At 37.8% G+C, this 22913-nt stretch overlaps 1 protein-coding gene across 1 annotated transcript in view; it reads left to right on the plus strand.

Moving 5' to 3' along the window:
- The first annotated feature begins 3835 nt into the window (after positions 1-3835).
- MUC2 (mucin 2, oligomeric mucus/gel-forming) overlaps positions 3836-22913 on the plus strand; it is a 29460-nt gene continuing 10382 nt past the window's right edge. Inside the window, exons 1-20 of the mRNA XM_010570138.1 lie at positions 3836-3921; positions 5548-5812; positions 8305-8419; positions 9117-9207; positions 9601-9710; positions 9950-10166; positions 10621-10746; positions 11460-11577; positions 11896-12034; positions 12686-12796; positions 13815-13884; positions 16525-16662; positions 17239-17403; positions 18008-18102; positions 19033-19159; positions 19821-20076; positions 20964-21016; positions 21303-21412; positions 21840-21991; positions 22447-22585. Coding sequence (XP_010568440.1) covers positions 3852-3921; positions 5548-5812; positions 8305-8419; positions 9117-9207; positions 9601-9710; positions 9950-10166; positions 10621-10746; positions 11460-11577; positions 11896-12034; positions 12686-12796; positions 13815-13884; positions 16525-16662; positions 17239-17403; positions 18008-18102; positions 19033-19159; positions 19821-20076; positions 20964-21016; positions 21303-21412; positions 21840-21991; positions 22447-22585 — 2667 coding nt within the window. The 5' untranslated portion in view covers positions 3836-3851. The remainder of the gene's footprint in view (positions 3922-5547; positions 5813-8304; positions 8420-9116; positions 9208-9600; positions 9711-9949; positions 10167-10620; positions 10747-11459; positions 11578-11895; positions 12035-12685; positions 12797-13814; positions 13885-16524; positions 16663-17238; positions 17404-18007; positions 18103-19032; positions 19160-19820; positions 20077-20963; positions 21017-21302; positions 21413-21839; positions 21992-22446; positions 22586-22913) is intronic.

Raw genomic sequence — 22913 nt, forward strand, 5'->3', positions numbered from 1 at the left:
ATAATTGTACTTTCTGACGTATTTGTACTGTGGCCATCCTGGGATTGTTGTGACAAGACTGCAATGAGATTTCCTCTTGGTATGCTAACAGATGGAAACAGACCCCAAATTCTTGAAAAAATATTTATTCTTCCTAAAACAATAAGTCTAGCCAGGTCTCTGCTTAATTTTATCTTAAAGTAATATAAATTCTCCATATAGGCCATTTTCTTCTGCAGTGTGAGTCAGAATGAAGAGAATCTTCTGTGTAGATTCTCTTTTTAACAGAAAGTAAACTGCAAAATAAATTTACACTGTAATTCATATGAACATTAAAAGTTAGCTATGCTGATGGAACGATTAGAAATAGTCTCATAAAAGTTTAAGGGTAGGGAAACACTCAATGCATTGACACAGCTATGACTCAAAACACATTTTTTATCTTGCCTTCTGCATCTGCTGCTATAACAAACACACTTGGCATGCAATAAACTTTTTTTTAAAAAAACTTTGAATTTTAGCATTGACTGTTGTAGCACTGGTCTTGCGGCTCCTACGTCAGGCATATAGTGAAAGATTATGGGAACTTTTATTTCTACTCATGGACTTCAGGAACTTTTAAAAAACTACGTTAAGACTCAGCAGTGGGACCTAAATATGAAAACACTCCTCATTGCTTGTTCTGGTGATGCCACTTGCACTGTGATAGCTTTTACCCAGTTCAGATTCCATATGCTTTCAGTTGCAGTGTCCCTACTGGGAGAGGATTGAAGTGCACAAAGAATTATAAGAAGTATCACTGGTATTACAGGTAAATGAACACTTGGTATTGGAAAGAGAAAGATGACTTCTGATTAAGATGCCCAGAAGCAACGAATGGCATGAAGTTCCACAGACAGGTCAACTCAGATGTAGAGAATTGATGTAAGCTTAAAGCAAAGATGCTAATGCTAAAGCAGAATTATCTTTGTTCCAAAATAGATCGATTACTTCAGGTTGTCAAACAATTTATAGTTAATAAATTAATGCATACATATGGATGTATCTGGATTAAAATGCATGATCCAATAAGCTTTAAGGTAGCTGAGCATGAAGTGAAACAGACTATGTTGTCTGCCTCAAAGACTGATTATTTCTGTGAGGCATATAAAGCAGCTGGTAGACAGGATCATTACCCTTCTGGCAATAAGGAAACAGAGGTGGTATAGTTTAGGACACTTTCTAATGCTAGTAAAAGTGTAAATACTTATGAATTGTGAAGATAAGGATCTGTACTGACTTGTCAGATCAGCACAGCCATGTAAGCTTGAGTGCAAATACTCTTAAGAGTGGTCTCAGTGCTCAAAGGCATGTTGCTTTCTCTTATTCTTCATTTTGAGATGTCACAGCAAGCCACAGCTTCCTATATGTCAGAAGAAGGGACAATGAGAAGTTGTTGGTGACTCTGAGAAGGAAAATAGTCCTGTTTTAACTTTATAGACCAAGAAGGAATCATGCTCCCTGTATAGGCAGGCCAGAGCTAGAGCTGAGAAAATCGGTTATGAAAATTTAGTGGTGCTTGGCTAAGAGTAGCTCTTCAAGTGGTTAGACCGCTCCATATCACCCAAAGAAAAATGCATCTCTCACCTGCGTAAGAGGAAAAATACCAGCATATTGAATTGAGAAATGGTGCACCCTTAGGTGAAGGTTGATTACCTTTCACAGTCCCAACAAATGGATGAGTCTGGTTCCAAATCTAGAATTTTCATGGCAAAGAAACCTGAATGCAAAATACGCAAGTTTCCAACTTACACCTGTGAGCATACACATCCAATTTAATCTAAAAAGGGGTCAGGTCTGCTGTGTACATGGAGTTGCTGTTACAGTTTGCAAAGACTGTATATGAATTAAGTTATGAAGACTCTTTTTCCTGGGGCAATAGTAGTTCCAGACAGGAGACTGTCTGGACAAACACAGGGAGGAAAAGAAAAACTCAGAATAAAGTCCTTTAGGAATCTCTTAAGTATTTTTAGAAAACATTTCTGAACTAATACTTTTGGTGGCATAAAAGACAGAAAATTCAAAGATGGGAGATGTCTCTGAGATGTCATAAGAAATTAGACCTGCTAAGGTAACCGTCAGGGAAAGGTGTCTGTGGACAGTGTTTCTTCATTTTTCTCTAAACGGTTTGTTCTAATGGATTATTACTGTTTTTATTTTTATTTTTCAAGAAGGGAAATCACTTCTATGTTCTTCTAGTGATAGACTCCCAAAGGAGAAAAGGGTGACTATTTAATTTCAGTCATCAGTGTTGGGTGAATGATACCCTATGTAAAGGTGAGAGAAGTGCAAATCTGTATCCTCAAATCGGAAAAGCAGAAAGTCTAAAACCTTTTGAGATGTATTGAGGGAAAACAGGAAGATGTTCTGGTTGAGGCTAGGCTATACTTCAGATTAAAATATCAAATAAAAGAAAACAACAGCTAAAGACCATGCCTTTTTGACAAAAAGGTGTTTCTAGTTAACTAGAGCAGCCAAAATGGCTAAGTGAATAGTTTCCTTGGTGTTTTAAAAAATATAAAAGTTCTACTTGTAATTTCAGCAGTGAAAGTACACTCTGAACAGTTAAGAGGATTAGAGATTTCTAGACACTGCACTGAGAAACTTTTGATGAGAAAATATAGAGCCTGGCCTGGGAGCTTTAAGAAGTAAACCCTATTAGTGCTATGAAGCAGCCATATTAAAATATCTGTTGAAAAAGTGTATTTTACCTCAAGGAGCCTGTGTTTTGTCTTCTGAAGAGAATTGCAGAAACACCTCTCAAAGGAATTTTTCACAGTAAAATAAATTGCATGTGGAAATCTTGTATTTCTGAAACAGCATTCTGAACTGGTTCCTGGTTCTATTTTCTGCTTTCTTCTCCCAGGGACCTTCTTCATCTTTCTCTGCACAAAGCAAAGCTGACCCTAGAGCTTTTGTAGGATCTGACATGGGACAGTAGACTGCAAATTTATCATTCATGTAGAAGGTAAGCAAGAATGAGCTGTTTAGGGGGATTTTGTCTGAAAACAATTGTTATTCAGTCTGGACAGTAATGTTTTCCCCTTCTTCCTTTTTTTTCCCCTAAAGCTTAATATGTTGTGAGAGTCTCTACAACCTCTTTGAAGGACTTTCTGTTGCACCATGACAAAGTTCGATAGAGCACCTCTCTTGCTGTGAATTCCTTGAACTTACCTTGTCACCCCATCTCAATTATGTTTTGGGCACAATATGCAGTATGGGCTATACCTTGTTTTAGATGCTCCCCAGAGCTTTACAAATGAAAGGAATCCAACAATTGCCTGCAAAATAATTTTATAGTGCATGGTGTATCATTTTTATTTGTAAGGGTTACTGTTGTCTACAAGGAGCTTCACAAGCATAATTTAATTTTTATAGAAATCATTCTGTGTGATGGTGAAAAATGAAAAATGCTTTCGTTTTGAAGCCATTGTTTGAGGGTATCTCATCCTAAACTTCCTTCAAGAGATTTCTTCGTTCAGCCACTCCGAAATTCACTATTTGTTATAAGAGTTACTGAAGGTTAAACCTGGCATGAGCATTTGAAGGATTTAAAAGCATAGCATCCTGTAGATGAAATAGAGCAATAAAAAATTTGCATGATTACTGAATCAATATTATACCATTTCCTGTATACTGAATTCCTTCATTTATGGTGAAAAATACCTGTCTGTTTACTTCTTATCTTCTGCAAATATTACACCTATTTTTTTACCCCTCCTTTTTCCTCCTCCCTTTGTATGTCCTCCCCTGTGATAGAATCAATTGCATCAGTGGATATTATATAAAGCAAAGTTTTCAATGGAGTTTCCAGTTCACCCACCTTAGCCACCATGGGGCTAAGAGTTGCCAGCCTTTTTATGCTCTGGCTGGCTCTTTCCTATGCAAATGAAATAAGAAAAGGTAAGCTCTAGAAATGAAATGGTAGCAGATTGCCTCCTGGAAAAGAGGGAGAGAATTAAAATACCATTGTAGATGCAGAAAGAGGCAGTGCATTTAAATAATGCACTGGTGTTTTAAGGTGCCTTAAATTTCTTAAACTTTCAAATACTGAGGCTACATAGCTCAGCCAACATAGGTTGATATTGCTGTCTTTGGAGAGATTAGTACCTGTATCTACTGCATGAATCTCTAGTTTGATGTGCTTGGAAAATGTTTTCAGTGTTACTTTTCTTCCCATATGTTGAGACTTTCCTAGGTATGGCAACTACTTGGCAGAAAGCAACTATAGGAGTTTGGGAAGTTCATTGTTACAGCAATGAAGAAAGTGGATGATTGTGCCTTCTGCTACTTCGGAATGAGATAAATACTTTCTTCAAAAGTGAATGTAGTAACATTGGACAAAGCTCATTTTATTATTCAGGACTTTAATAATCCTTCTGTAAAAGATCTAATTTACTCCATTTGTTATCAATTTTGTTTGAAATGTTGAAATGGAGATCTCATACTGAAAACTATTTTTTGAGGAATAGGTGATGAATTTTGTGCAGTGATCGGGTTTGGGGTATTGGCCTTGGTCTGCTGCATCTTGAATTCAGCAATGGGACAAAAGCATTATCTTGTATTTGGTATCCCAGCTGTGAGCTCTGGGAGAATCTCTGTGTAGCCTCCCTTTTGGGGAGAGAAGCATACCAGCTTGGCTGGATGTATCTGGTATGATTGATACCATCACAGTACAACAACTTAAGAGATCCCTGCTTTCACAAATTAAACACTACGAGAAAATCTTGTGAAGATGAGTGGCATGTGTGCTTTTGGTACCTTGGCAAGCTTCCCAAGTATGCTCAGGTTTTATGTTCAACCCTAATCTACAGCATCTTGAGATTTATCACATACTGTGTTAATACCATCTATATAGTTGGTATAGATGGCTGGGAAGGGAACAAGTATCATCATCTTTTGCTATTGCAAAAAATAATTTTTGGGGTTTTTTTTTGCTCCTAGCATGGTTATTTTCTGACTATCTTCTGAAGAATTTATATTCTGTAGTAATAGAAATCACTACTTCTGTTAGGAAAAGGAGTGCTTTAAAAATTCCTGTTGTGCACAAGTCCTTTCATAACATTTAACCTATTTGCCCTCCAGTAGGAATGGTACTTCCTTGGTTTCCTGTTTCCTTTCTAGTGCAAGTTGCATCAGGGAGGAAAATACCTCTTAGCAATATTTAATATTGCTAAAAATAATACTGTGATTCAGAATAAATTAATAAGTTCGGCAAAGTAGCTCCATTGTACTGATGCACCAGCTTGTTAGTGGTCAGAAGGTTAAGTTTCCCCACCTCATGCAGACAAGTTCCTTCACCTCAGTGAGGATTATAAGATATACCCAGGTCTCAGCTGTATTTGTTAATGTCTTATTTTCCATTAGAGATTCACATCTCTGATACTTGATCAGGCTTGAGATCTGTGGAATCACTGTGCACGTAATTGCAAGTGGTTTCTACTGTAAAATGCAACACCTACCTTTTCTTGATGCTAGCTCATTCATTTCACTTTTTTTCATGCTTATTTCTTTTTCATCACTTAACAGGAAGGACAAGAAACCATGGCCACTATGTCTGCAGCACTTGGGGAAACAACCATTTCAAAACTTTTGATGGAGACATCTATCAATTCCCTGGCATTTGCGAGTATAATTTTGCTTCTGACTGCCAAGAATCTTACAAGGAGTTCTCTGTCCACATTCAGCGTGCTCTGAACAGCAATAACCACCCTGAGATCCAGTATATTCTGATAACAATCAAGGACTTTACTGTGTACCTCAGACCAAAACTGGCTGTAGTGGATGGGCGGATGTAAGTTCCTTTAGTATAGTAGCATTTCAGAGAAATGTGCTAGGAAGATAAAAGCAAGTTTGATCTTTACACAGCTGTCTGTATACCATTAAAGTAACTGCTACAAGCATTTCCACAAGCAAAAAAAAGCACTTTGAAATCCAGCATAAAAATTGCTTTGGAGAGGGGCTTTAGTATTAATCGTCATTTCTACACTGGCGTAAGGGATGATTTAAATACAAGTCAGGAAAAGGTTTGAGTGAATTGTTCTTCTTCTAGTTATGCAGGAAACAATGCAGCTCATGAACCAGATCTTTCTGTGGCACAAAATGACATAGCTTCATTTGTTTTACACCACCACCCTGAGTTTACCTTAGCAGATGGTCTAGCAAATCCTCAAAAATGAAGATGCATTTCTCCATGGTCCTTTTCTCTTATTTTATGGTAGAAGAGAGGTGTTTTTTTCTGATCTTCATAAATAATTCTTTAAGGTCGGATGGCCATTCCTCAAGGGATTATAACAGATATAATGCAGTTCAAAATTTACACTGTAAAATTTGTATGTGGCAATATGTACTTTTTCACAGTGAGCTGTACTATATTTCTCCTCCTGTAACATGGTTGCACAAGGGACTAGTTTGATACCATTACTGGTTTCAAGTAGTGTCTTAATCTAGCCTTTCCTATCATCAGCCTATCCTTTCAGTGTGTGTATATATACACACTGAAACAAGTGAAGCAACTCATAGGGTAAGACATAGTTCTGAAGAGGGAAGAAACTGGCTGTTAGTATGTCAGCATAATTAAAAAAAAAATCCTTTGTATTGTCGTTGTAGGACTAGGTTCTGCCCAGAATTCAGGTTTTGCTCTGAAGTTTGGAAGCCACTGCAATGAAAATCTGTTTAAAGATAGAAAATAATGTTCAGTTTTCAAAGGATCATACCAGAATGCATAACAATATGGCACGAAGTTACAAAAAATGCATTCTTGTCCCAAATTGAAAAAGCCCTTTATTATGTACTTAGGTCTTAAAGTTTAGAAATCCTTTAAAAATGTTTTTTCTTAAACCAAGCCTCTTTTCTTCTTAGGTAGTGTTCATAAAACAATAGATCCCTTCTGAACAGGTTTTTGCTGCATGGGGGATTTAGTTTCTTTGTAGAACTTAATTTCGCATATTGCTCTTTAAATGACATATGATCCATTGTTATGTAAAATAGCATTTCACACTACTGAAGTGAAAACGGTAAAGTAGAAAAATGTATGAATTTGCCTTTTGACACCAGATCCACTGATCGATTGAATGTCCTAGTATTAGAAAAAAAGAGAAATATTCCATGATGTGATAGCTGAAAGGTGAAAATCTGCCCTATGTTTTCTAATCCCCCTCCAAAAACATGATCCCTTAAGGCCTCATTGTCCAGAGGATAAACAATGCAGCCAAAAGTAGAAATAATGGGTTCTGAGTTCCTGCCTGGTATTTAGATGTGTAAGTCATTTGGCCATGTTAAAAATGCCTGAGGTAAATAGTTGGAAAAATCCCAGTGACAGGAAATTAGGAGATAAAATTCTCCCAGTCAAGAGACTAGTTAAGGGGAGATATGCATAGACATACATGAATCCTGATAGGTAAAAATTATATTGACAAATCTGTAGAAAATGAACTTGTTATTTTGACTGGATTCCATTTTACACTACTTCTGTTTGAACAGACTCTAGTTCTTTAGATTTTATAGGATGAGGTTGCTTGCCGCAATCCCTTTATTGCTGAATGAAATTCAGCAGTGTGACTTGTTGCATAGTGCACTGTAAGACAGACATGCAAGAATAAGAGAGAGGTCTGTTGAATTGATTCTTTATCAGACAACACTGTCTATGCTCAGCCTTCTGCAAAGTATCTTATGTCACATTAACATGCCTTGCTGTCACCATTAACAAGCTTGGTCCTGTCAACTGAAAACTAATGAACTAACTAATGACTACTAAATTCCTCTTAACATGCTCCTTTTTTTTCCCAACTTTTGTTGGCAGTCCCTATATCTGCCTGTGCTTTTTGAACTCTCTCTTGAGGAGGAAGATCCTTGCCAAGGAACATTCATTCTCTCTGAAATGGTTGTCAGATCTTTTGGTAAAGAACAGCTTCCATTTATGTTGTTACTTCTTTCACTGAAGTAAATTAGTAGTGAGTATTTGAATATCCTCGGTTAATACCACAATGACGATGGATTTTCCTTTGAATAAATTAAAGACATCTGACATTTTTGCTTTTTTTCTTAAAGAACACTTGGGGAGGCTTTGCCTCTGAATTTTTTTTGCCTTTTAAGGGAAATGAGTTATCACGTCAAGTGTCAGAGAGAGAGGATTTTATGCTTCCTTAAAACAAGGCATCCTGTGCAGCTAGGATCAGGTAGACAGAGACTGGTTTCTCTACTCATTAGGGGATTTGGCTTATTACAGACATTCATGTCACCCCTTATGTTTCTGTACTAATGCGAAGTCTCTGATTTTCTTCCTAGTGTGAAGACACCTTACTACAGCTCTGGTCTGCTCATTGAGAGCAATGACATTTACACCAAGGTTTATGCCAAATTAGGCCTGATTCTGATATGGAATCAGGAAGATGCACTGATGGTATGTATCATCCAAGTCTTTTTTTACTGGTATTTCCTGGGTTTAACAGACCACTGTATACTGAACAGAAGTAGAATCTCACGAACTGAACAGAGCTGGAGTGTTAGGCTGACTCATCCAACTGACACTCCTAGTACCTTATTTTAACAACATAAAGTTCCTTTCACTGCAATGTGATAGAGGTAGCTGTATGGCCTGCAGATGATCTTACTAGTCTCAAGAAAGGGTGAAGAAGCTTTCTGAGAAATAGCTAATGTTTTTGCTACAGCACCCCCACAATCCAGTCTGCATTTTCCTTCATTTGTCTTTTAAAGGACTGCCATCATTGACTTTCCTAATTTACAGCAAGACTTAAATTTTATCCCAGTAGGGAAAAAAAGGAGAAAAGAAAAAAAGTCCTGTGATTTTAAGAATGCTTTCCTTCTCATCTTTATCACCATGGTGGTTACTGCTGTTATCAAAATACAGGAGCTTCAGTCACTTCTTTCTGTTTTCTGTGTTACTTTTTACATCTAACCGTGTGTTTATTGACTGTGTTACGAATTCATTTGCAATAGCTATTTATCTAAGAGTTTTGGGTTTGCCATCAGTTCTGTCATTTAGCAACTTCCCTTTCGAGTAAACATATTTGCTTTGGAATGTCTTAATGGTCCAGATAATTCTTTGCTGTTTTTTTCTTTTTCTTTCCATTACCTAGGTGGAGCTGGACAGCAAATTTAATAACCATACATGTGGTCTCTGTGGTGATTACAATGGAGTTCCAATCTACAATGAGTTTATCAATGGAGGTGAGTCATCCTACCATACTGACAGTTATCACAGAAGATAGGCTGATAAGCATTGAACATAAGAGCATCAAAGGAGAGCAAATTTCACCTGAGAGATTTCTGTGATTGCCCCAGAATAAACATTATGTTCCAGTGTTGCATTCCTGGTCTGAAGTTATTTTATTCCACATGAATCATCTTGTTATTTTCTCTACTGGCTTTCTTTTCTTGTTACCACTTTACAATTTTAAGAACACTTAGATATAATAGACGTAATTCAGAGCAGACACCTGTGTCTGACAGGCATATTTGGTACCATAGTAACTGTTTTCCTTGATCAGTAGATTCCCGGGAATCAGGTGCTCCTTGTTGTCAATTTTTGGGGCTCAGCAAGTCCTCTTTTTTTTCTGATAGTTGCAAGCTACAATTCAATAACGTATGGGAATTTACAGAAGATCAGCAAACCCAATACCAAATGTGAAGATCCTGATGAAACTCAGGCTCTTCCAAGCTGCAATGAGCATGTGAGTATTCCTAGTGGTGAACTTCACTTGCATGGGAACATGGAGACATCCTTGTGCTATGGGCAGTTAGTGTGTAAGGAACTGGGAAGACCTTGTCCCTTCCAGGGCAAATGCTTTCTTCTTCCTCTCTTGAATAACTGTTGCTGTTCAGAAGACAACAGTTTTTATGACAAGACAGAAAGTGCCTAGAGGCTCAGGGGCTTACAAATCCCTTAAATATTGTTACTCTTCCTCCTTAGCGCAATGAGTGTGAGAGGTTGCTGACTTCCTCTGCATTTGCCGATTGTCGGTTACGTCTTAATTTGGAATTGTACATCCAAGCCTGCATGCAGGACAAGTGTGCATGTAATGGAAATGAGGACTCCTTCTGCCTCTGCAGCACCATCTCTGAGTATTCTCGTCAGTGTTCACATGCGGGTGGCCGGCCTGGTGAATGGAGGACACAGTACTTTTGCCGTAAGCAGCTATATAAATTTACAAAGAAACAAATATTTCATGGATGTAGCACTGTGAAGCATTTAAATTCATTCCTTCTTTACAAAACTGTAGGCATATACTACAAATTTCATACCAGTAGTGCAATAAACTACATACTATGTTCTTCCTGTTTTCTTCTTCTATTACCCTTGTTATTAAGAAATGTTTTTCAGCAAGTAGAAATTCTGTTTCATTAAAAAACTGTGAGGTCTGATGCTGCAGATATCTGGGATAATTTGATCTATTTGAGACTGAAAGAAGAAAATATAGAAAGCAGGGAAAGCAGTTCAGAAACAGACAAACATGCTTTGCCAGATGGAGTCTGGCTTAGGACACCACTGACTTGAGGGGAGTAGGGGATATCATCTGTGGTTTCTGAGGAATGATGAACTTTACACTCAAATAACTGGTGGTGACTTTCTCATTCTTTCAGCCAAGACCTGTCCTGATACCATGATCTATAGAGAAAGCAGCTCACCCTGCATGGATACTTGTTCACACTTGGAGATCAGCAGCCTTTGTGAGGAACACTACATGGATGGTTGTTTCTGCCCTGAAGGCAAGTGTTATTCTAGCTATTGTATATGGAACAATACCAAGAGCTCTGGCAAAGGAGGTTATAGCTAAAATATTAAATGTAGTCAAATTATATCTTAAAAATTAGCACTGCTACTCTTTATTCCCCCCCCTAGGGGAACATAATTATAAGGTTTTTTAAAAAGGAGGTCATAATTGGTTAATTAATAAATGATTTTATAGTTATATTAACACAATGACATGTAAGAAATCTGCTTTTTACCTCTCAATAAATGGAATTCTGCTAATATGTAGAAAATCATGCTTTTTAGGTTGAATAATTCTGAGACAATGGACATCATTTTCCCAGAGAGTGATATGAGGGTCAGTGAATGAAATTCTCAGACTTGCTGTCAACCTTAGGAAAAAAGATTACAATGATAGTCTACAGAGTATGCCAGAAGGACTGAAAATCTAAACATGTAAAATTCTGAGATTGTTCTTGTATACTTATATTAAGCATTTTATCTCTGTATAGTTATGTAAATGGATAGACTTAGGTTTTCAAAGCTGGATAAAAGTGTTTTCCATGTGTCTTACATTACAAAAATTAGAAACAGTATTCTTCACAGTTTTTATAATCTCAGCCTCTGTTTTCTGTGTCAAGTTGAGAGCATGCCTCCTCTGAGAGTTTCTCCTCTGTGGAAATTGCCGATTTCAGAAAGAGCTGGAATAGTTTACTGTTGTACTTTACAGGAACTGTGTATGATGATATTACTGAAAAAGGTTGCATACTTGCTAGCCAGTGCCACTGCAAACTCCATGGAAAGGAGTATTCACCTGGAGAAAGCATTACCAATGAGTGTGAAGAATGGTAAGGATCATGGTTGTTTATACACCTTTCTTTGAATGATTGTAAATGGATCTGCATTTTTCAGTCTTCCATTTAGTCATAGGAGGCTTCCTGAAAACATTCTGAACTTAACATTTATGTTGCATATCTATACAGCCAATTGTCTGAAAAGTTTTCTTGTATCTGTGGCATATGGCAGAGGGAAAATCTTAAAGAAATGGTCAAAGATACAGTTTTAAAACACCTGGGGATATCTTGCTGTTTGTGAGGTATACAGATGCTTTCAGTGCTCTCAGGTCCTGTAATATCTACAAGCATTTTTTTATTATTTGTTTATAGCACCTGTGATTCAGGCAGATGGACTTGCAAAGATTTACCCTGTCCAGGCACGTGTTCAGTGGAGGGAGGTTCCCATATTACCACCTTTGATGGGAAGAAATACACCTTCCATGGAGACTGCTACTATGTGTTGGCCAAGGTACTGTGTACTGGAGGGCTTTTCTCTTGTAAATACAAGTGTCTTTGTGCTGATATGTAACAGTTATGAATTGTTGTTTTATTCCATCTTTATGGGATGAGGGAAGCAGAAATGCTAAAAGCTGTACTGGAAAATTCAGGATGGGCTGTAATAGCCCTAGGAGGGAGTTGGGCACTTACTGCAATGGGTGGTTAACTTAGATAGTAGACTACATATACTGTTATTATTCAGTGGAGTCCTTCATGTATAAGAAATCAAAGGATCACTCTGGCTGCATGAATAGGGAGACTGAAAAAATTAGCAGTTCTCAGGATTAGAAGCTCTCAGCCAGATCTGTAATAGCTGTTTCTGTGTCTGAGTGTCAAAGTCAGCTAGGGAAAGGAGCTAGGCAGCTATTTCATTTATCTGTCCCTAAAATATCTGGTGCCTGTTCTTCTAGAAAATGACAAAGATCTTGTTGAACTAGAAACCATACCACTGAATTTGTTTGAAAGACGGTTCAGCTTCCAGCACCACTGCTGAAATGGTGCTCTTAATAGCTAAGTTCTGTAGTAATTGTTATTGTAACTGATTACTTTAGTCTTTGTTTTGGAAATCATCTTGTGAGATTTTTGATTGGACTAATGGACATTTATTTCACTGTGATTGTAGGGTACTGTAAATGACAGTCATGCTCTCCTAGCAGAGCTGTCTCCCTGTGGCTCCACAGACAGGCAGACCTGTTTGAAGACTGTTGTGCTGTTAGTAGATCACAAAAAAAATGTAAGTGTTCTGTGGGTTCTGCTAGATATGTTGAAAATCAGCATATTTCCTTTACTGTGGAGCAATAAGTAATTCTTCTGGAGTCACTACTGTGGATAGATAAGGCACCTCAGCCAGGCTGAAAAACAACTCGGGCTTCTGCCTCGAGAACTCAAAATAGACCTAAACTGAACAAAAAGGTGAGATTCAAATAAGCTAACATTTTCCCCTCTTTCCTTCTCTGCTCTGTGCTATATGATTATTCTCACTGTATTCCAGGCTGGCTGGAAGTAAGAGTACCATTCTTCCTCCCTTCACAGTATTTTACTTTATTCAGATAGAATTTTGTAGTTCTAACTGAGTCTTTTCCAGAAAAGACCCCATCCTTGAATGTTGATACAATTCAACCTTCTTAAATATTTATATTTTCATTCACTTTAGTGTTCTGTTTGGTTTTGGGAATATCTAGACTGTATTTATACATAATTTTACATACATGTACACATAATTTTCCTCCCGTGTTTCTGGTCTTCCATGTCCTTGCCAGCATAACTAGAACAAAACCAAACCAAACCAGAAACCCATCATTTTATGTTTCTGTATGTGCAGACTAGCATTTTATGAGGAAGTTTAACAAACCGCTTTCTTACTGTGCCAGAATCATACTAAACCATTACACTGATACTGTGGCACATGCATTTATAGGGAATAGGAGCTTACTATAGATCCTGAAGGCCCAATATTTTCTTTTACTTGCTGAAAACAAGGTGCCCAATATAAACAAGCTTTGCATATCATTACCATTATAAATCGTTGTAGGCAGGTGTAAGTGAAACACTGAATAGCAAGATGAAACCTTACTTGAATTCTACAGGTCTGCTGCCACATTCATTTTCGGACTGATTCTTCCTTTCAAAGATTTTAAGTTCTAGTCACAGTCTAAATGTGCAAAATGTTTTCCCTCTTAATTTTTTTTTTTTATTAATTATTTTTCCTCTCAGTACCTGGAACCTCACTGGTTCTACTTGCCATTGTACAGGTGGTGGTTTTCAGATCAGATGGCAGTGTGTTACTGAATGAGATGACAGTGAATGTGCCTCATGTGTCAGGTAAGGGACATAGCCTTGTGTACCATGTGTCACACGCCTGAATTCTCATGTGAGGGTGTATTTTTTCAGAGGCAAAAGTGAAGATAGGCATATGAAATTTGTTCGGATTTTGGAACAACTTGGGGATGAATGTGGTTTAATAGTTGTCACTGAGAATTTCATGGCCAGACTGACTCTGTATACAGCGGATAATTGAGAAAAATGTCCCTTCAATTTTTTCATACATCTTGAATATACTTCAGCATGTAGCTTGGGAAAGAGGAATTGTCATGGCTTAAATTTAAAGCAGATAACTTAACCTGCCTATAAAGAGGGGTATTTAGCACTTTCCAAGTCTGGCTGTATGGTGTGGGCATGTCCTGGCTCTCAGTCCTGGTGAGGCTCAGGCATGTCTACCACACCACACTTCTTCACCATGCTTTTCTTTTTTTCCTGTGGGAAGAAAGCCTGACAGAAAGTAACTGCTGTATTTTTTTTCTGGTCAACCAAGGCAGGAAAGAAGGATGTACTGTGTAGCACCCTGTAATCTTCCCAGCTCACCTGAGACATCAGCATCTTTTTTTATAACCAGTGGATTTAGACAGACACTTTCAGAGGCTTAATCAGATCACCTAATTTAGGAGCCTAACTTCTTGTGGAGGGTCACTATCAGACAGCAGCTGTGAGGTCTCAGATTAACTTTTGAAAGGAATGTAGAACTTCTTTTTATCAATGCTTTTTAGGTATGTTCAGGCAAGCACACTGACAAGAGTATGTGTTGCTTCTTATTTACTGGCCTATCTGCAGATGGCAAGTTACTTGCAGGAAAGTAATTCTTTATCTGAAAGGACAAGTATTCATGGGATGATATGTTCATGAATGCTTGTGCAAAAGACAATTACAGTGTGTAGCTGAAAGATTAGAGAAATTAAAGTGCTCTAGGCAATAAAATAGATCATCTAATAAGTAGATTAAATAGATAAATAGAGTATATAATACCAAATTTGCTATAAGAAATTGGTTAGGCAGTAGTTGATTTTTGGACTTTAGCAAAGCTTTTGATGCTGTCTCTCAGAGTATCCTTCTGGACAAAATGTCCAGCATACAGCTAGACAAGTCCATAATACATTGGGTGGACAATTGGCTGACAGGTCAGGCTCAAAGAGTTATGGTAAATGAGATTACATGAGGCTGGTGGCCTGTCACCAGTGGGGCTCCCCAGGGCTCAATTTTAGGGCCAGTGCTCTTTTATGTTTTTATAAATGGTCTGGATGCAGGGGTCAAATGTACATTAAGTAAGTTTGCTAATAATACTAAATTAGGATGAGCTGTGGACTCCCTTGAGGGTAGAGAGATCTGGATAGACTAGAGAGCTGGACAATCACCAACAGTATGAAATTTAACAAGAACAAGTTCAGGATTCTCCAGCTGGGATGGGGTAATCCTGGTTATACATACAAACTGGAGGATGAGAGGCTGGAGAGCAGCCCTGTAGAAAGAGATCTGGGGGGTTAGGTCAATGGTAAGTTGAATATGAGTCAACATAACCTGGCAACCAAAAGGGCCAACCTGTCCTGGGGTGCATCAAGCACAACATAGCTAGCCAGTCGAGGGAGGTGATTGTCCTACTCTGCACTGCACTGGTGCAGCCCCATCTTGAGTACTGTGTGCGGTTTTGGGCACCTCAATATAAGGACATCAAACTATTAGACTGTGTCCAGAGGAGGGCGACCAAGATCGTGAAAGGTCTCAAGGGCAAGACTTGTGAGGAGTATCTGAGGTCACCTGATTTGCTCAGTTTAGAGAAAAGGCAGCTGAGGGGTGACCTCATCACAGTTTACAACTTCCTCAAGAGGAGCAGCAGAGCAGGAAGTGCTAATCTCCTCTCTCTGGTGACCGCAGATAGGACAAGAGGAAATGGTACGAAGCTGTGTCAGGGGAAGTTCAGATTGGACATTAGGAAAAGGTTCTTCACTGAGTGGGTGGTCGGTCACTGGAACAGGCTCCCCAGGGAAGTGGTCATGGCACCAAGCCTGTCAGAGTTCAAGGAGCATCTGGCTGACACTCTTAGTCAAATGGTCTAGTTTTAGGTAGTCCTGCGAGGAGCAGGGAGTTGGGCTTGATGATCTTTACAGGTCCCGTCCAACTCAATATATTCTATGATTCTATGATTCTAATTAGGAAGCCTGGTTCCTCCACCATGCTGATTTTGTATGTCAGTTCTGCTGATTTTCCTATAATGGCTTAACTCATGTATAAGCATCTAACATTTTATTAGTAGTAGTATTTAGCTATGTATTGGCTTGTAGAGACACGCCTATTACTTATTGTATGCAACAGTGCTGGGATAATACTTTCTAGGAAAATCTCTTGCTCTTCAGATTACGTAGCATTAATGAATTAGTATTGAAGCTGTATTGCAGAAAATCTGAATGTGGTTCTGATCCCAAGGATGAGTCATTGTAGGTAATCAGCTTGTAAAGTTAGAGGGGACCAGCATTGTATCGAGTTGGCCAGCAATTTTTAGAGGAAAAAAATTATTAATTTGATCCTGATCTCAGAGTTTTCACGGCAGGTGATACCTTAAAATCTAAGAAGTCATCTTTCTTTCAGCAGCCTATGTGTGTGATTTTACTGCACAGTTCATGTTTTGTTTTTCAGCCAGCTTCTCAGTATTCAAGCCATCTTCCTACTACCTTGTTGCACAAACTTCTTTTGGGCTTCAGCTGCAGATTCAGTTGTTTCCAGTCATGCAGCTGTTTGTGACTGTGGATCAATCAGTTCAAGGAAAACTTCAAGGCAAGTGTCTATTCAAATGGGAAGAAAAGCCATGCTGTTCCATAGCCAAAGAGTCATGTATTCTTTACAGGAGCAATAATTTGTGCTACTTATTGATTCAAGAGGAGGAAACTAAAAGCAGAAATCAAAACATTGGAAGACAATTGGCTCAAGCAAACTAAAAATGCATTTTTATTATTTCATATTAAAGTGACCTATCACTCCGGTGCCATTACCTGGATGTTTCTTAGACTATTCCTTACCTTTGTATTCAGTCTAATCTTTAACTATCCACAAAACCAGGCTTTTGGTGCTTTTTGTGGTTTTAATATCATCAGAAAGCATAAAAAATACAGGTTAGGGTGGTGATCTCCTGAGGCAGGGATATCTTAAGACTATTCTTCTCAAGAGGTTAGATATTTAAAATAGAGCTCCTAAATCTTCAGTACTCCACAGTATGCATTAATACTGAGATGGAATAATCAGTTGTAGGAACTTCTATTTCTAATGTTTGTGATCAGTTGTCCCTTTCCCTTTGACCTTTCAGAATAAGAATGACTAGCAATTAGGTAAAACTTTAACCTTCTTTTTCAATAGGTCTTTGTGGAAACTTTAATGGAATGGAAGGCGATGACTTTAAAACAACAAGTGGGCTGGTAGAAGCTACAGGATCTGCCTTTGCTAACACATGGAAAGCTCAGTCCACCTGTCCAGACCAGGTAGAAAAGCTGGAAGACCCCTGCAGTCTTAGCACCGAAAGTGGTAAGCACACTAATAAGTCAGATGGTTGGCTTCTGCCAGAAGGAACAGCATTTGCTGTATATTACTGCAACAGGCATGTAAGAGTTGTAGTGTGGAATTGAAGTTTTCTTAGAGGACTGCCAGATTAATAATTAATTTCTGCAAGTATGTATACATACAAGCACTGATTTCCCGTCAAATTGAAGTGAAATTTTAGGGGGCCACTGTAGAGGAATCCTGAGCTGGAAGATATGGAAGCAAGGTCATTAATTTATATTATCTGCAAAGGCAGCTTGTATTTCATAGTATTCTTTATCCCTAAGCTAAGTTTAACTTAGCTTTATGGTCCCCAAATGGAAAGGGCTGTCACAATTCTATGAAGACAAGTTGCAGCAGTAAGATATGATTTTCGATCTGTGATTGTGTCTACTGCTAGATAACTGAATCAGAGAATAGAAATATATGTACAGTGATTGCATGTAGTTTCTCCACTCCCCGAAGTGTTCTCTCATTTGTATTGTTGCATTGCATTTATGTGACAACATAACTAGACATTGTACAAGGAAAATAAGTGAATGTAATGAATATAATTATATACTTTCATTTTTCTCCTTTTTTTTTGCAGCATATTATGCTGAGCATTGGTGTTCTTTGCTGAAAAACTCAGAGGGTCCTTTTGCAAGATGTCACGTAATCATTGATCCTTCAGAATATTATAAGGTATTGTAATCCTGCACTCTTTTTAGTACTGCTTTATTTCAGACGGATGACTGTAGACATTTATCATTCAAACATTTAAGACATTATTGAGTATCTTGCCCATAAAAGCAGGTGAAGTTTTTGCAGTGATTAACTGAGGTAGCATAGCATGCATCCAAAGTATCTCTTATGATGAGATTCTTAAGGAGTGCTGCTGAAGAAAAAGGTAAATTTGTTCTTCTGCTTTCTTATGTTTCATCTTTAATGTACATTTTTATTGGATTGGATATTTGAACTGGAAAGAAGATTCAAGAGATGCAGGTGAGCACAGAAATTTTAAGTCTACCCTTACACAGTAGTTGCTATTAAGTCAGAAAAAAAAGAAAAGTAAATATTTATTGTTTCCTGTATTGCTTAGAATGTAACACCAAATAATTTTCATGCCAGAATCTCCATGGTTTCTTTTTCCCCTGTGCTCATCACTGTTGAGTGGTAAATGAGGCTTACCTGAGCAAAAGAGATGGAATTCCTAAGTGTTTGCTCATACCTGGAACTCAGCCTGAGCTCAAATTTTGTGAAGATCTTCATAGATCTGATTAATATTTTGCCATTATGATTTTTAATTTTTATGGATCACTGCATTTCTAAGCTATAACTGAGAAAGAATGGTATCAAAAACCTTTAAGAAAGGTGTTGTTAGGAGGCTGGCTACTTTTTAAAGGTTCCAGAGGCTTGGCTTAGGTTAGGACAAACATCCAAACATTTTCATTGTGTATGAAATGATGCAGCACTTCCAGTCTGTGGTCTTTGTCCATTCCTTCCATTGTTCTCTGATTGAGGGAATTAATAAAAACAATGTCAGAAAAAGGACACAGGATATTTCATAGCAACTGAGTTGCAATTGCCCATTGGTTTCCTGTGGGCTTACTGACCCTTTTGTTCTTTTTTCAGAAATGTAAATATGACACCTGCCTCTGTGAAGACAATGAAGAATGCTTGTGTGCTGCCCTGTCCTCTTACTCGAGAGCCTGTGCTTTCAAAGGGATCATACTGGGAGGCTGGAGGAAAAATGTTTGCAGTAAGTAGTGGAACTGTAATCCCTGTGGAATTAATTAGCCACAAGAAGTAAGTGGGTTCTCTCCGAATTTGGCTGCCAGTGATCTCAATGTTAAGGGATTTGGAGTATCCTAGAAATTTCTAATGGACTTAAAAGAGACAGTGCTTATAATGTTTACTAATTCATGTTATATTCTTTAGCTGTCATTTGTTCATAACATTTTAAAAAGAAAGCAATATTTTTCGCTTTCACCTTCTTTCCCCAGTTTAAATAATAATGCTGTTTCTATCTTTGACTAATGGAATCAAGCCATCATGGCTTTTACATTGTCTTTGCTTATCAATGTCTTTGTTTATCATTGTGCTTGCTTTTCATCAACAGTACGGTATTGTTGAGACTAGGAGTTTATTACGTTGTGCTGTCTCTCTGATTATCAGAATGTGAAACAAATACAGGTATGAAAATAGAAACTGTTAGTAGCAGGTAAAAAGAAGTCTTCAACTGGTAAACAAAGTTAGGCTAGCATTACTTGTGACTTACGATGTTTTTGTACTTTAATAAAATCTAAGGGAGTATTTTTACCATTACATGCTGCACAGCCAAAGAAACCAAAACGGAAATGTCAAGGTTAAATGCTTCATCCTGCATCCCTTATTTATCAGTTTGTTTATTTTCCCTCCAGCTAGTGAAGTGTCTGCTTGCCCAGGAAATCAAATCTTCCTTTACAATCTTACAATGTGCCAGCAAACCTGTCGTTCCCTTGCTGGTGGTGAAAAACATTGCTTGCAAGACTTTCCTCCCATGGATGGCTGTGGCTGCCCATATAATACATACTTGGATAACCAAGATACCTGTGTGCCCATCTCCAAGTGCCCATGTTATTACAAGGGATCATACCTAGAACCGGGGGAATATGTCACAAAAGATGGAGAACGTTGGTACGTTTTATTGTGGCTTCTTGTGTGTGGGGATAAAAGCCCTTTTAAAATTTGCTTATGAGGCGTTAACTGCTTAGCTTATTTTTGGTGTTTTAATGAACATTTGTCATATGTTTCACACCATCTTCATGTTGAGCAAAGCATCATCCTGTGGTAATGTAATCTATTAATAACTGAGAAATGCAGCTTTGTTTGGAGCTGTGAGTACTGGCCTTCACAGATAAATGTTACTCTGAAGCTGCACTGTTAACAGGGCTTTGTTGAGCAGAGGGGTAAAAGGAAGATAAAAGGCCAGCTATAGTGTTATGTTGCTGTTTCTTTTTCTGTCAGAGACAGATTGCTTGTGTTTTCCACTGGAGGAAGGTCCGCTTGATATGTATTTACTGTAGCATAGGCTTTTGAAAGCAACTTTCACGATTCTGGTATTTTTTATCACGAACTCTGACAACTGTTTGCTGCATGAATCATTAGTGCAAACTGTGAAATACTTCCTTCTCTCATCTAGCAGATGAAACATACAGGCCAACAACTTTGCAGCATATGAGTTGAATAGGCATGAAAATATACTGTGTATCCAAATGAAGGCTTTAATTTAAATTATCATTACTATCTGTTTTCTAAGTAATCAAAAAGCACAGTATTGAGGATTAATAGAATACCTGTAATTCCTTAAAACATAACCTTTCTGTGCATTATGCCTAAGATCTTGCTGCACTTTTTCTCCAAGAGAAATTTTGTGAGTGCGCTTTGATAGAGTTCACCTTGAAATATCACAGGACACCTCTGATAAATAGTCTCAAATTTATATAAACAAATCCTTAGGTTTAAATCAAAGACACTGAGCTTACTTTTTTTTTTTATTTCTGCTTACTTCATTTCTTTTCTAGTGTTTGCCGAAATGCAAAGGTGCAGTGTACTTCAGTGACAATAAAAATGAAAAGTAAGTGACATACTATAAAGTATAATAAACCAAAAACCATATAACCCAACCTCCAAACCCAAATCTACACTTTCAATCTGAATTCTCCACTTATTTGGTTTGTGTGGGATTTTTTTTCTCTTTATGTGAAACATTTATGCATTTTCACTTTGTTCTGTCTTCACTGAGCCTCTTTTTTTCATAAGGATAGTCATACCCTGAGATTTCTGTCTCAGTAACTACCACCTTTCACTCACATTTCTTCTGCCTTTTCTCAATTCATCTAAACCAACAATGTACCTTTCAGGTACAACAGAATGTTCTTCTAATAAGATGTACTTTGACTGCAATGCATCCCCAAAGTGGACTTCGCAAACGCCTCTACAACTTAGCTGTCATACTCCTCGAACTGATCATGTATGTATTCAATTTTTCTGCATGCCATGTTTCCTTTATTCTATATTCTTTAAATGACACAGTGCAACACAGAAAATGCAGTTGTAACTACCACTTTATTTCTTTTTGGTTTGGTCTTCCTTTCTTTCCTCCCCAGTATTACTCTCTTGCCAATTTCATGATGATTCCTCTTATGGTTTCCCTCTCCTTTTTCTTTTTACTATGTCTTCAGTAGAGTTGTACCTGCCAAGTGAAATATGATTTGGGTTCTTAGACAACCAAAAAAGAAAAGAAAAACTTTCGAAACCTGGAAAGAAAAACCTTATAAAACTAATCAATATTAGGCTGTTTGGTTATAAATGCAGTTTTTACCAGAGTGCTTATGAAGAATTGGAAGAAAAATGCAGTGTTTTTTCATAAAGTGACAATTTCTCCTTATATTCCTTAGTTCCAGGCAGAGTGTGTCTCAGGCTGTGTGTGTCCTGAAGGTCTTTTTGATGATGGGAAAGGGGGCTGTGTTGAGGAGAAGGACTGCCCATGCATTCATAACAACCAGTGGTATTCTCCGGGACAGAAGATAGCAGTGGACTGCAACACCTGGTAAGTTATAATTTGGTACTCTCTTCCAGAACGTATTCTATACAGTCAATTAATACTCATGTCTAGGCTTATGTACTACAGTGGCTAGGATAGCTGCAAGTATAAACCCTTATTTTCAGGCATACTTTCTGCTAACTGAGGAAATACAGATTGTGCTGTCAATATTGGGGTAATGGCTACCTCTGTTTCCAGTAGGCATCTCTTATTGGAAAAGCGCCCTCATTTTAAAATATAAATGCTATCAGATTTAAAAAGTGTAGCTGGCCAGAGTTGAAAATCCTGTTATAGGCTTAAAAACAGGCTAAACTATTGAAGTTGAGACATAAGACATTATAACACTGAAATGGGTATTGTGCACATTATCTTATCAGGTAGCTGCTTGGTTTGTTCTGCAGTTTTCCAAACAGCACACTCCTGGTGAGATCTGAAAATTCAACTCTTCTGCTCTCTTCTAGTACCTGCCAAAAAGGGCTTTGGAGCTGCACTGAAGATGTGTGCTATGGGACTTGTATGATATATGGAAGTGGCCATTATATCACCTTTGATGGAAAATTCTATGACTTTGATGGGAGTTGTGAATATGTGGCTACTCAGGTAATGCTCATCATGAGGGCTGAAATGGCATCTGATTGCCTTGAAAATCTGCTTTCCTCTTTGGTTTTGTCATTCTTTGTTGCCTGCCATCACTGTTCCTGAGGTGTTTACATGTTCTGCCAAGGTAAATTCTGTATTTTCAGTGCAGGCAAGCTGTGTGAATGTTTTGGTTTTTTTCTGGTACTGTGGTCATAAATTGTATGTAACAGGACTCTTTTATAGTGAGAGCTAACAACTCATTATCAGTTGGGAAATAAATAAAAATTCTAAGTTTCCAAAGCAAAGATACTTATATTTAAAGATACATTCCTCTTTTTGTTTTATTGTT

The sequence above is a fragment of the Haliaeetus leucocephalus genome, unplaced genomic scaffold (genome assembly GCF_000737465.1).
Source record: "Haliaeetus leucocephalus isolate CR32 unplaced genomic scaffold, Haliaeetus_leucocephalus-4.0 Scaffold293, whole genome shotgun sequence".
Taxonomy (NCBI): domain Eukaryota; kingdom Metazoa; phylum Chordata; class Aves; order Accipitriformes; family Accipitridae; genus Haliaeetus; species Haliaeetus leucocephalus.